The 14,380-nt window shown below is 36.4% G+C and overlaps 1 protein-coding gene across 1 annotated transcript in view; it reads right to left on the reverse strand.

Moving 5' to 3' along the window:
* The window catches only part of TRDN (triadin), a 303,753-nt gene that overhangs the window by 162,832 nt on the left and 126,541 nt on the right, over window positions 1-14,380 (reverse strand). Inside the window, exon 10 of the mRNA XM_006189572.3 lies at window positions 13,371-13,448. Coding sequence (XP_006189634.2) covers window positions 13,371-13,448 — 78 coding nt within the window. The remainder of the gene's footprint in view (window positions 1-13,370; window positions 13,449-14,380) is intronic.

Below are 14,380 nucleotides of genomic sequence, written 5' to 3' on the forward strand. Positions count from 1 at the left end.
TTCAGGAAATATGCTAGGATTAAGCTTATGACTTCAACCTATGTATCTCTCTCATTTATAAATTCTAGACTCCTATCTTTAGTGGTCCCCTGGAGATACCACTTGTGGGAACCCTGCTCGACATGATGCCCAATATGTGGTAGTCTTCATTTTCTCTCTAGGTCCAATCTACACCCTGACCTTTATGGACTGTGTTAACCAAGCCCCTTGCCCTCTGGATTTAGGTGAGTTTGGCTTATGAGAGAAACAGCAAGAGGTAATAGAGCAGGAGAAAAAGAGAGAGATGGGCATTTATTCTCCAACTTCCTCCCTGGCTCACTGAGAATATTACCTACATTATTTCACAGAGTGTTGATGGTGTGTTCTTCTACTGAAGGACATAGTTCTAACTGAGCATCTCTCTACTAGAGTTACAAAGCTTTTGAGTTTGTAAACCACTCCATTCCCTGCCTTTTCAGGCTTACAGTTGATAAAGTCTCCCTGCTTTGGCTAGCCTTGGGATTCTTCACCATAATTCAGCTCAAAACTTTATAAATACTACATTCATTAAAACCCTCTTAGTCCCTCATGTTGAATGTGCCAGGGATCCCGATGTACCTAGCAAGCCTAAAACTGAACTCATTATCATCTCCCCAAACCTGTTCTTATTCTTAATGCCATTCATCTACCCAGGTCAGATAAGATTTTAGCAATTATGCCCTAACTTTTAATTGCTAGCCTAAGATAATAGAAATAGGCTGATCCTGGATATGAGATATTTGGCTTCCAATTCCAATTATATAGAACTGTGTTATCTTAGGCAATTTACTTGATTCCTCTGATCTTCCCTGTAAAATGATATAAGTCATATTTAATGCTTGGAACTGTTTTGAGGGTTAAATGTGATTGTTTAAAAAAAATTGCATAATTTTCCCCCATGAACAGTAGCTTCCGAAATTTGTCTTATCTCCAAACACCCAAGCCCCACCCTTCACCATCCACCCTTTCTAAAGCTGATACAATGATCTAAAGTACAAATCTAATCATTATACTCTGCTCAATTGCTTTAGCAGGCTCATGCAGTCTGTGAGGAGATGTAGAAGGTTTAGTTGTATGTACAAATTTCTTTAGGATATGACCTGGTTCTTACATTAAAACATTATAAAGAGCTTCATGTTTACTCACTAATGCCATTAATGTTATTACTATATTATCTTCTATAGCTACTAATAAAAAAACTACCATAAAAATTAATGGTTTACTATACATATAAGAGAAATTTCCTGATAGGAAAATTATAGTGATAATAGTGACTAAGGGCTGAGTACCTAACTATGCTTAGAAAATGTACTAAATTGTTATATACATTATTTCATTCAGCCTTCTTAGCAACTTTATAAGTTGAATAGGTACTAAAATTAGTGTGATTTATATATTATATCAAAACTTATAGCTAAAGGTCAATCCTATTAAAAGTCACCCAAAGATATGAGTTTATTTCACCTCAAACAAAGAAAAATATTATGTTGCCCTAAAGTTCCATAAGATTTACTATGTCATAGAGTTAATGGAATAAGAACCCAGGCCAAATTTCTGTTTTATCATTTTATGCTTTTTGCTTCTCAGGATATATCTCAATGAAGAGCTGAGGTGATAAAGTTCTCAGTTTAATAGAATTGTAAATAAAATGATACTAGCTCCTGTAGAACACTGTCCTTGAATGCATCCTATGGCAAGAAATTATCTTATAATAAGTTTCCTATATTGCTCCTTCTCCTCTATACAACTCCTACCAACTTACTCTTTATGGCCCAATGCGAGGCTTGTGATTTTACTGCATAGCTTTGCCTCACTCATATCTCATCTTCTTCCTAACTTTTACAGCCTTTGTGACCTGCACAACTCACTTTTGTACTTCAAAAAATAATGCTTCATAGTATTACCCATTGCATAGAGACATGCCTGGCTGCCCCAACAGGTTTGATACCTCTATCCAGGCCACAGCCACACCTTACATATCTATGGTAGCAATTTAATGTTACACTGTGCCAAGCTATGGAGTCTTCACTCTGCTCTTAAATCAGCTTACTACCAACCCACCAGCCTGAAAAAGATAAGCTTGAAACCTCTGGGTGTAAAAGCAGAAAAAGTCTCTAAAACCATTTAGGTTTAGTCCCCAAAGTTGACAGGTGAAAAAAATGGAGGCCCTAAAAAGTCTGTTGATTTGTCAAAGATAATACAACTGATTAGTATCAAAGCTGCTCTTGGAAGCTGGGACCTTGGTCTTATCTCTAGAGTTCTCTTGCCCACATTTGGGAGATGACATTTATAATATTATTCACAATGCTTATATTGCAATATTAAGTGAGTACCAGTTGCATGTTTATTCAAGAAGATGACAGAGTATACAGTATTTATTCACCTCACTTTGTTTGGCTTCATCAATGTAAATTGTATCTTTGTAATGGAATATTAAAAGTAATTTAAGTATAAAATATATACCTAATGAGAGATCACATAACATCTTCTTTACACACCTTTGCCACAGTAGAGGAGTTGTGGTCCTTTTATATTAAAAGTCCAGTAATTACAAGTGGCTGGAAGTCTTTAATTCTTCAGGAATCAAAGATAAACATGGTGTTTGGTAGTGGGGTGGGGGCAAGCGGGAGCTTTGGGTTGAGTAGGGGAAAAGCAAAAAACATTTCCAGTATTGTCGATAAAAGAATAATAGGATTATAGCTGGTAACTGTAATTACACAAAGATTTTATGAAGCAGCTTTTTTATGCTTGGGGAGAGGATGGAAAATTTTGCCTGAAGCCATGTTGTTTAGTCACTGAGGATTCTTTCATAGCAGTAAGTGACTAATCCCTCCTAAGAATACAGTTCTGAAAACATTTGATGATAAATGGGCTCTCATGCTAAGAGTTAAACCACTTGTAATGTCAATATAATAAGGCATCATTTGATGAAGGAGACGGGGTACTCACATAGGTCAGTCCCATTTGTAGAATACATGGATAATCACAGTGGCTCTTGAACTTGTAGGCCTTTCAGCCCCAGTGAGAGCTCCCAATAGACATAAGAATTCATTCATCACCAAATTTAACACTTTTTTTGAAAGATCATGAGAATTAATATACTGAAAGTGAGATTTCTGTTTAAGTTAGTTCCAGTTACATCCATAATTAAATGCAAATTGACAACAATAACCAAAATGATTGTATTAGGTGGTCATTATATAAGATATTTCAATGCTATTGTAGGAAATTTCCCTGGCTAAAGGCCAAAAATATTCTACATATATAGTAAGAGTCAAAGAAATGACTGATTTAATATATAATTAGTCTTTAAGCCAAAGATTCAAAGCAATGAAATTTTATTATGAGCCATTATATCCCCAAAAAACAGAAGACACATTCTTCTTAAGTGCACATGGAACATACTCTAGGATTTACCACACACTAGGACACAAAATGAGCTTCAAAAAATTTAAGAGGATAGAAATTATTCCAAGCAGTCTTTTCTGACTGCAATGGCATGAAACTAGAAATTAACCACAAAAAGAGAAACAAACAAACAAACAAACAAACAAAAGATTACATGGAGATTAAAGAACATGCTACTCAAAAACCAATGGGTCAATGCTGAAATCAAAGAGGAAATTTAAAAATATGTTGAGATAAACAACAATGAAAACACAACTATACAAAATCTATGGGATGTAGTGAAAGCAATTCTTAGAGGGAAGTTCATAGTGATATAGGCCTTTCTCAAAACACAAGAAAAGTCTCAAATAAATAACCTAAACTACCACCTAAAATAATTAGAAAAAGAAGAATGAACAAAACCTAAAGTTAGTGAAGGAAGGAAATAATGAAGATAAGAGAGGAAGTAAATAAAATGGAGATTTAAAAAATAGAAAAAAAAGTCAATAAAACCAAGATCTGGTTCTTGGAAAGGGTAAACAAAATTGACAAATGCTGGCTAGGGTCACCAAGAAGAAGAGAGAGAGGACTAAAATAAACAAAATAAGAAATGAAAGAGGAGAATAACAACCAGTACTGCAGAAATACAAAAAGAGAGAGAGAAAGAGAATACTATGAATAATTATAAGGCAACAAATTGGCCAACCTAGAAGAAATGACAAGTTTCTATCCAGCCCACTAAAACTGAATCAAGAAGAAATAGATAATTTGAACAGACCAATCACTAGAAGTGAAATAAAACCTATTGGGGGAGTGGGAGGGGAACTCCTTGCAAACAAAAGTCCAGGACCAAATGGCTTACTGGGGAATTCTACCAAACATGCAAAGAAGAGCTTGTACCAATCCTTCTCAAAGTCTTCCAAAAGACCTGAAGTGGAGAGAACCATCCCAAACTCATTCTATGAAGCCACAATCACCCTGATACCAAAACCAGATGAGACACTACCAAAAAAATTACAGGCTGATATCTTTGAAGAATATAGATGCAAACATTTTCAATAAAATATTAGCAAACCAAATCCAACAACACATAAAAAGATCATACACCATGATCAAGTTGGATTCATCCCAGAGTCACAAGGATGGTTTCAACATATGCACATCAATCAACATAACACTCAACAGTAACAAGCTGAAAGCCTACCCACTAAAATCTGGAACAAGACAAGGATGCCCACTCTCACCAATTCTGTTCAGCATAGAATTGGAAACCACAGCGATCAGACAAGAAAAAGAAATATAAGGGATCCAAACTGAAAGAGAAGAGGTAAAACTGTCATTAAATGCAGATGACTTGATACAATATATAGACATCCCTAAAGACTCCACACAAAAACTGCTAGAACTGATAAATGAATTCAGCAAGGTAGCAGGATACAAGATTGACATACAGAGATCTGTTGCTGTACTTTATACTAATGATGAAATATCAAAAAGGGAAAGTAAAAAAAATCTCTTTTAAAATCTCATCAAAAAAACAAAAATACTTAGGAACAAAATTGACCAATTGGTGAAAGAGTTTTATGCTGAGAACTGTAAATCATTGATAAAGGAAATAGAAGATGATTCAAAGAAATGGAAAGGTATCCCATGCTCTTGGATTGGAAGAACTGATATTGTTAAAGTGGCCATACTACCCAAAGCAATCTACAAATTTAATGTGTTCCCAATCAAATTATACATGACATTTTTCACAGAACTAGAACAAATGATCCTAAAATTTATATGGAGCCATAAAAGACCCAGAATTGCCAAAATAATCTTCAAGAAAAAGAACAAAACATAACTCTCTCAGATTTCAGACAATACTACAAGGCTACAATAACCAAAACAGCATGGTATTGGCACAAAAACAGACATATAGATCAATGAGACAGAATAGAGAGCCCAGAAATAAACCCATACATTTATGGTCAATCTTTGACAAAAGAGGCAAGAATATACAATGGTGAAAAGACAGTCTCTTTGTCAAGTCATGTTGGAAAAGCTGGACAGCCATGTGTAAATCATTGAAGTCAGAACACTCCTTCACACTATACACAAAACTAAACTCAAAATTGCTTAAAAACTTAAACATAAGGCATGACACTGTAAAACTTCTAGAAGAGAACATAGGCAAAACATTCTCTGACATAAATCATAGCAATGTTTTCTTAGGTCAGTCTCCCAAGGCAACAGAAATAAAAGCAAAAATAAACATTTGGGACCTAATAAAACATAAGCCTTTGCACGGCCAAGGAAACCATAAACAAACAAAAAAAACCTACAGAATGGGAGAAAATATTTGCAAATAATGCGACTGACAAGGGCTTAACTTCCAAAATATACAAACAGCTCATACAACTCAATAACAAAAAAGAACAACCCAATCAAAAAACGAGCAGAAGAAGTAAATAGACATTTCTCCAAAGAAGACATACAGATGGCAAATAGCCACATGCAAAGATGCTCAACATTGCTCGTTATTAGAGAAATGCAAATTAAAACTACAGTGAAGTCAGAATGGCTATCACCAAAAAGCCTACAAATAATAAATGCTGGAGAGTGTGTGGAGAAAAGGGAACCCTCTTACACTGTTGGTGGGAATGTAAATTGGTGTAGCTACTACAGAAAACAGTATGGAAGTTCTTTAAAATATTAAAAATATAGTTGCCATATCATTCAGCAACGCCATTTCCAGGCATATATCCATAGAAAACTATAATTTGAAAAAATACATGCACCCTAATGTTCATAGCAACACTATTTACAATAGCCAAGACATGAAAACAATCTAAATGTCCATCAACAGATATTTGGATAAAGAAGATCTGGTGTGTGTATGTGTGTGTGTGTGTATATACATACACATTATATACATATACAATAGAATACTACTCAGCCATAAAAAAGAATAAATTAATGCCATTTTCAGCAACATGAATGGACATAGAAATTATCATACTGAGTCAGAAAGAGAAAGAGAAATATATGATATCACTTATATGTGGGATTTAAAATATGACACAAATGAAGTTATTTATGAAACAGAAACAGACTGGCAGACAGAAACCAAACATGGTTACTAAAGGGGAAAGTGGTTGGGAGAGGGATAAATTAGAAGTTTGAGAAAAGCTGATACAAGCTACTATATATATAAAAAATAGATAAACAACAAGATCTTTCTGTACAGCACAGGGAACTATATTCAATATACTATAATAAAAATAATGGAAAAGAATATGGAAAAGAATACCCGTATATTTATATATATATAAACTGAATCACTATGTTGTGCATCAGAAAGTTACACAACATCGTGAATCAACTATATTTCAATAAAAAAAAGTTTCATTATGGTGTACAAAGTGTGTGGTGTGGAGAGAGGGGTAAAATTCAAGAAAGGCCAGACACAGCTAACCTCCAGGCATTAGACAAGTGGCCTGAGATTCGAAGTGCACAGATACTTTGCAAAATGGAGCAAGTGTTGTGAGAAACTTACATTTCTCAAGTGCCATGAAAGCGCAAAGGAAGCTTTTAAGGGCTTCACAGATGTGTAGAGTGCTGCTACCCATAATGAGGTCCATGATTCTTTGAGATTTCTACTGATAAAATCCTAAATTGTTTCCAGTCTCCTGTGAGCAAACATAATAATCCAGTCTACATGCAAGCCCTACTTTTTTAAACATTAAAATGCAAAATATGTTTAAGTTCCTACATTTTGACTTGTTACTGTTTTCCTCAAATCAAAGAGCATACTTCAGTGCTACATGTAAGTTCCCTTTTACATAATGCCATTTTCTTGCAACTTGGTCCTTTGGTCCTAAGGAAGTTCCAGACTAAAGTAGTGCATCAAGGACTGCATAATCAGCCTCACTAAAAACAGCTTGATTAATACTAAATACATCCTAGTTCCTAATCAATTATGTTAATGAAGCCACAGGCGGCACATCTGCGAGCCCTGACAAAGCCCATGATCTCAGCACCGCCTGATAAGGTGGACTCCTTGGGAAGCTGCTCAGTGTTAGCTTCCTCAGTGCAAAGGAATTAAGTGCATTTCTGGGAATTAAGAGTGGACACTACTAACAAGCCTGCCTTGTCATCCTGCAACACTGTTAGGTTGTTCACTTACACTGCAGTATTGGGCTCCAGGATGAAATGTCAAATTAAATTGCTCTTTAAATGTAACAATAGAACCGAAGTGTCCCACTTAACAAATGACCCATTCTTTTCCAAGTGACAGACTGATAGGCAAAGCATTTGCTACAGGGTGGTTCAGGAACCTCTTCTTGGAGATAAGCTAGAGTCAAACAGTTTAAGCAATCTGACTATCAAAATCTGCCTCAAACTGGAGGCATTGGAGTCCCTTACTTTATGTCCATCTTGCAACAACAGAATTAGAATCTGATGAAACTGAAAATGTGACTATTATTTATAGGCTTCTCTTGTTCTGTGAACGTTTGGACAGTGAGATGGTCACTTGTCAGGTTTTTGATGAATTATCTCAAGTCACATAAGCTACTATAGTCCAAATGCCAAAAGGAATATAACTGGTCTCTCTCTCAATTCCTCCTTCTGACTATAATTTTTTTCTAAGTCTTTTGTTTCCTAGCTAGGTAAATGATACACATCAGTAGCCGGTGATGAGATTACTTAGAGTTTTCATTGTTTTATTACCTTCACATAAACTCATTTATATTTGAGTTCAATTAAGAAAAAAATTTAAAATACTTAACTCCTGTCAGTTATAAGCATGTGCAGAAGATGATGTAAGTTGGGAATTCATGGTTTTGGAAAACCATGTATGATAGAAATGAAAAAGGCAAAGTCATTGATTACTCAAAAAGAAATATTTAAACAACTTACTAAACATATTACATAAAATAAACATTTAAGCTGCTTTATTTATTTATTAACTAAGCATAGAGGTTCCCAAGTGCTGTGGACTGACATGTGTCCTTCCAAAATTCTCATGCTGAAGCCCTAACCCCCATGTAACTGGATTGGGGATAAGGCCTTTAGAAACTGACGTTTAAGTGAGATTGTAAGGGCAGAGTCCTGATCCAAGAGAACTGGTGCCCTGCTAAGAAGAGGAAGAGACACCAGAGCTCCCTCTCTGCCACCTCTCTGCCATGTGAGGGTTCAGCAAGAAGGTGGCCCTACACGCCAGGAAATAGGCTCTCACTAGAATCCAACCATGTTAGCACCCTGACCTCAGACTCCCAGCCTGCAGAACAGTGAAAAAATAACTATCTGTTGTTTAAGACATCCAACCTGCGGTATTTTGCAAAGGCAGCCTTAGCAGATTTTGAAACCAAAGTTGATCAAGAATTTAAGAAATTATTATACCAAGAAGAAATTCTCTTCACATAATTGTCACACATACAGAAGAAGTCTGGACCCAATGGAGTGAACAGGAGAAGGAGGCATGAGAGTCACTGGAGACAGTGGGAAGCTTACACTACCCAAGATGATCGATCACTTTCAAAAAATAATAAATAAAAGATATGTGTGGGCTAAATACTACGTGTCTGTAGCTGACTTGGGTGGGAGACAACAGTGTTAAAACTTGGACTAAATCTGGGCTGTTCTCTAAATATTCAAGAAGTATTGTTGATTTGGACTCTTAGAGGGAGACTTTCCATGAACTTTTCATTAAATCATGGTCCCTATTAATCAAACAAACTCTTTTCTTCAGGTGGTATTGACACAGTCCTGACTTACAGATTGTATGGGATTCTTACTTGAAATTTGCAACTGCTAATTCATTCAATTTGTAGCTGGCCAAATCAAAATATTTTGCATACTATATAATAGGTTGTTATAATTTACAAGTATAATGTAACATTTCCCCCTATTCCCAATGGCATTTCTCTTGCTCTCTTTTGAGAATTTCTATAATGCTTAGGTATTTGGCTTGAAACCTTTTGCTTTTTCCCTGACAACAAGCAGTCAGAATTTCTTTATTTGTGTCATTCCAGCCATTTTGAAGGACATTTGGCAACTTATAGGTCATCTAGATGACTAATACTAAATTACAAGCATTTTTAGAAATATTCAACTGTTCTCTCCACCTCCCTCCTAAATCACCTAGGGATTTACTTCTCAGATGAGGTCCTGGACCAGTAGCATCAGCAGTACTTGGGAGCTTGGTAAAAATGAAAAATCTCAGGCCCCACCCTGCATTCTAAATCAGAGTCTGCATTCTAAAGCACAAAACTTTGTCTTCATTTTCCCAAAGTTGTTGATGTCTCAGAAAACATGAAGACTGACTCCTCAGACTCCAATGACTGCATGATAATATGATAGAAAGATCTCTGGGCATGGAACTAGAAATTCAGGGCTGGAATCCCAGTCCTGCTGTCTACTAATTTAGCACAAATAAATAAACTCCAAGTCTACGTTTGTTAATCATAAATAACTATTGTCCAACTTACAGAGATTTGGAATATCAAATGTAAAATGCATTTAAGTGTAGCAAACAGTATTTCTATAGAAATGTGAATTGAAGAGAACATAGCCAAAGGCATGATTTGGTCAGAATCTGGCCAGAAAAGTACATAGAACATGCTGGTATTATAACACAAACTTAGGAAAATCACCTGCTCAGCTACTCAGATTCTTCCCTGGCTATTGGCTGTGTGAAACACAAATGTATAGCCAAAATGACTGTTGGGTCTGTGGTGAATTGGACAATGCATCTCTTGCAAAAGCATTCAGATTTAACTAAAAAGTAAAAATAAATAAAAGACTATCTAAACAGGCTACCAAATTCAGATATTTGATGTAAAACAATTGGTTGGATTTGTAAGATTTTTTACACATCAACATTTTGTTTGCATTGACACATATGCATTTTTTTAAATAATGGTAATCTACAAACTATTCTTCGTAGAAAGTTGTGTTAAGCCAATAAAATGCAGTCAAAGAACTTCCTATGTTCATCTATATCAAACACAATAATAAAAATTGCAATTATTATAGTTTTATTCTGTCTTTAAAACACTTCTCTGTGGTAGATATTATGAGTATCAGTATTTTACTAATAAAGAGTCTAAAAGTTTAGGTATCACATTTAAGGTCATCCAGGTAGAAAAGAGCAGAGCCAGAATTTGGACCCAGATCTGTGTGATTCCTGAGCACAGGGTGTTTATTATTGTATTATTTCCCATGACACAGAGTTCCCACTACCTTTCTAATCAACAGGAAATAATCAACAGAGCCCGGGTCACCTTTATAGGAGGGGTCTCAGGATACATGAGGTGGACTGAAATTCTCAGACGTTTCCTCATCATTATTGGAGATTCATTTGGGGGTGGGGTTTGAAAGGGAGAAGATAAGCAAGATGTAAAAGAGAGGACAGGTTATATGAGGGTATAATTCCTTATAACAATCATATAATATTTTCTTGAGTTCCACGTCCAATTTAGAATGGTCTGCTCAGTAATTCTACCTAGATGTTCCCTGGAAAACTCTCATATCCTTTCTGAACCCATTATCTCCTTGCTTCTCCTCACTAGACCTGTTTCATTTCAGTGGTTTCCCATATTAGTTAATGTGGCCACTGTCCACTTGGATATCTAATTCAGGAAGCCTAGAGTCATTCTCATTTCTTGTTCCATCTAAGCACCTATGCAAATCAGAACACTGGACCAGTTGATTCTCTTCCCAAGCATCTTTCTGATCTATCCACTTTTCTCCATCCACTACACCTCTGTGTAGTTCAGGCTTTGGACTATTCTGTTTGGACCGTTCTGTTCCCAAGTGCCCTCAATCAATCTTAAACCAGGTCTAGCCCAGCAGACTGACAGCCAGGTTGATCTTTCTAAATGACAACTCTATACCATCCATGGAAAATTTCCCATCTTCCTAAGAAAAAAAACTTTTAGCTAAAGAGGAAATATTTGTGTCTGCACACGCACAAAATATCTCTGGAAGATTCTACAAGCAACTAATATTGTTTGCCTATATGGAGAACTGGGTAGTTGGTGGATAGGGCCAAGAGGGAGACTTTTTACCTTATGTAATTTTTAAAACTTTTCAATTTTGAACCATGTAAATGTGTCAAAAATTTAAAAAAAAATTCTTGAAATAGGTGAAATAAGATGAAATAGGATGATGTCAGAGATTTGCAAAACAAACAAAACCATGATCAGAGAAAAAAAAAAGGAAGGAAAGAAAGGTTAGATAATTAAAGACAGAAAATGTTGATAAATCTATCTGCAGGCTGAGTATATTGTAGGTTTATTAGCCTACAAAGTACTTCATGATCTGCCCTCCACATGCCTTTCTATCAACTAACCTAATATCTCTTCACGCCTCTTCCTTCTCTCCATGCTGAACTATTTATACTACTCTGAACCAAACTTATTTTTTCCTCATCTCCATGCCTTTGCATATGCCAATCATGGTATTGGCAATGCTCTTGCCTTCCTTGTTGCTTTATAATCACCTATTCTTGAGATTTAAGCTCCACAGTCATCTCTGCAGAGAAGCCTTTCCTGGGACCCTCCTTATCTCTTCCAAACAGAGCTATGCCCTCTCTTCTCTAAGCTTTCACAGTACTCTGTACTGACTTATTATTCACGCTGGTTTTATCACGCTGTGGTAAATCAGCACACCTCTTAGAATCAGGAACCAGGGCCCCTCCCGGAGGCTCTGTGCTTTATGTGCTCTCCTGGGCCCTCCTCTGGCTGTACCCACCCCAGACCTAGGAATCTATGAGGTTGACAGGGTGTGGTTACAGAATCTCTTCTCTCTTATACTCCACATCCTGGGGTCTTGATTTTTTTTTTTCCCCTCCACACAGCCCTATTTCTGATGCCAGTGGCTTCATGGGTCTCTTCTTGAAAGAATCATCGTAACTGTGGTCACCTCTAGTCTCAAGGGGTGAACAAAGTCAACAGGGAGCTGTTGGACAGAGTGGACAGAAGGCAAGTAAGCAGGCTGGTGTCCACCAGGGTCCCCAGAGGTCCCTTTAAGTGTGGGAGAGAGCTGGGGGGAGGTGGGGAGGAATGCTGCTATGATCTGGAGGGGACCTCCATTTGTACTCTTGCAGAAAATTAGTGGCATACTTGGCTTTTGCTACTTGTGTTTTAGATTCAGATCTTCTTTAATTACCTTTAATTTTGTATCTGAAAACTGCATTTTGGTATGGCAGGAGCTATTTTTACATTAATCTCTGAATCCCAGTACTTTGGACAACACCTGACATGAGCCCATGGTTGGAATTTAACAAATTTTAGTTGAAGAAATGAATGAATGAAGACTTTGGGAAATGATTCGGAATGTCTGGCAAAACTGATTATGATGATACTTCCTTCTTCTAATTTTGCTCATCTGGGAACATCATATTTTAAAGAACTAATTAATAATAGTATTAACTGCTAATTTCATAAAGCACTTATAAGCAGGTACACACACACACACACAGAGCATTCCCTCTTCACTATAACTCTATGAGATTAGTACTATTTTTGTCCATCTTAGAAATGACAAAATTCATAGAGAGTAAATTGAAGTAATTTTCCGAATTTACACCGCTAGTAAGAGGTGAAACTCAGATTCAAACCCAGGAAGTCTGGCACCAGAGTCTCAATTCACCAAGTCGTCAAACTGCAAGACTCCCAGGGCGTATCCTTGTCCATTGGTCCCTACGCCCTCTAGCTTGATTTCAAGGGTATAAAGCCGTTCATTCCTCTGGAAGCTGATGGTTACTGATACAAAATCTTAGGAGGAAATGTTTGGTGTTTAAAAAAGGAGCATATTGTGATTTTGGGAAAAGTAAACTGCAGCTGAGGCATACTAAAACTACCCAAGAAAACACGGCTTTTGTTGTTGCTGCTGTCACTGTTTCACTTTGTTTCTCTACATTCTGTTTTGGCTACGATAGAGACGATCTTTGGAAAATAAAATGAAATACTTGCCTTCAAGAGTGGGTGATGCCGGAGGGGGTCGGGAAGCTTGCTGTGTTGGTAATGGAGGTGGTATGGCTGGGCTTTGTCCTGTGCACACAGTGCCGCAGTAGGTATTGGAAAAAAAAGTATTAACAAATTTAATATCCACAACTAAAATAGCTACATCCATCCCCCACATGCATAATTCATAGTCTGAAGTATAAATCCATATTATTATGCAAGAAGAAAAATTGTTATTAGGTGAGATCTTTAGGTGGATACAAACACAGATTCACTTATCTTCAGAGCCATTTCTGAATATATTACTTTTCTTAGGTGTATATAACAATGTCAAATATATCTACTGGACTTCATTAATGGAAAATCCACATGCAATCAAATAAAGCAATTTATTTTCAATATGCACTTCAAATTATGGAAACGAAAATCACAGAAGCTGAGAGGAATCCTACTATAGAGCAAAATCACCATTTTTTTCATTTAACTAAAAATTCTCAAATGATATAATAAGGCAATAAAAGAAGGTTAAAATTCATAGGCCTTTTGATATTGAACAGGTACATTTTCTCCTGCCAAAATAAATGACCTGCAGTTAAGTAAATAATGGGCCAAAGGGAAAATATATTCAGTTTTATAGAACCTTGAAAGCCTCCCTCAAGTCTCTGGGCTTATTATGAACTGTATAAGCGCCCACAATCGTTTCTGAGTGCTTCCTTATCCCAAGTGATTTCTTTAATTAACCAAAACCATCCGGGCCACGAACTGTAAACATTAACTAACATATGATCCTGCATGAAATCCTTATAAAATGTTTTATCATTAATTTTCAGTCCATCAGCTCCTGCTGTGGGTTTCTTTTAAATCCAACAATCAACGTGGGCACATGCACCTTCTAAAATCTCACCAACAACTAGATATTATCAAATGTCAGCAGACCTGCCTGCTTAGGATAAATTGGGAGTTCAAGGTTTGCAGATACTGATATATATAAAATAGATAAACAACAAGTTCATACAGTA

This window comes from Camelus ferus, chromosome 8 (genome assembly GCF_009834535.1).
Source record: "Camelus ferus isolate YT-003-E chromosome 8, BCGSAC_Cfer_1.0, whole genome shotgun sequence".
NCBI lineage: Eukaryota > Metazoa > Chordata > Mammalia > Artiodactyla > Camelidae > Camelus > Camelus ferus.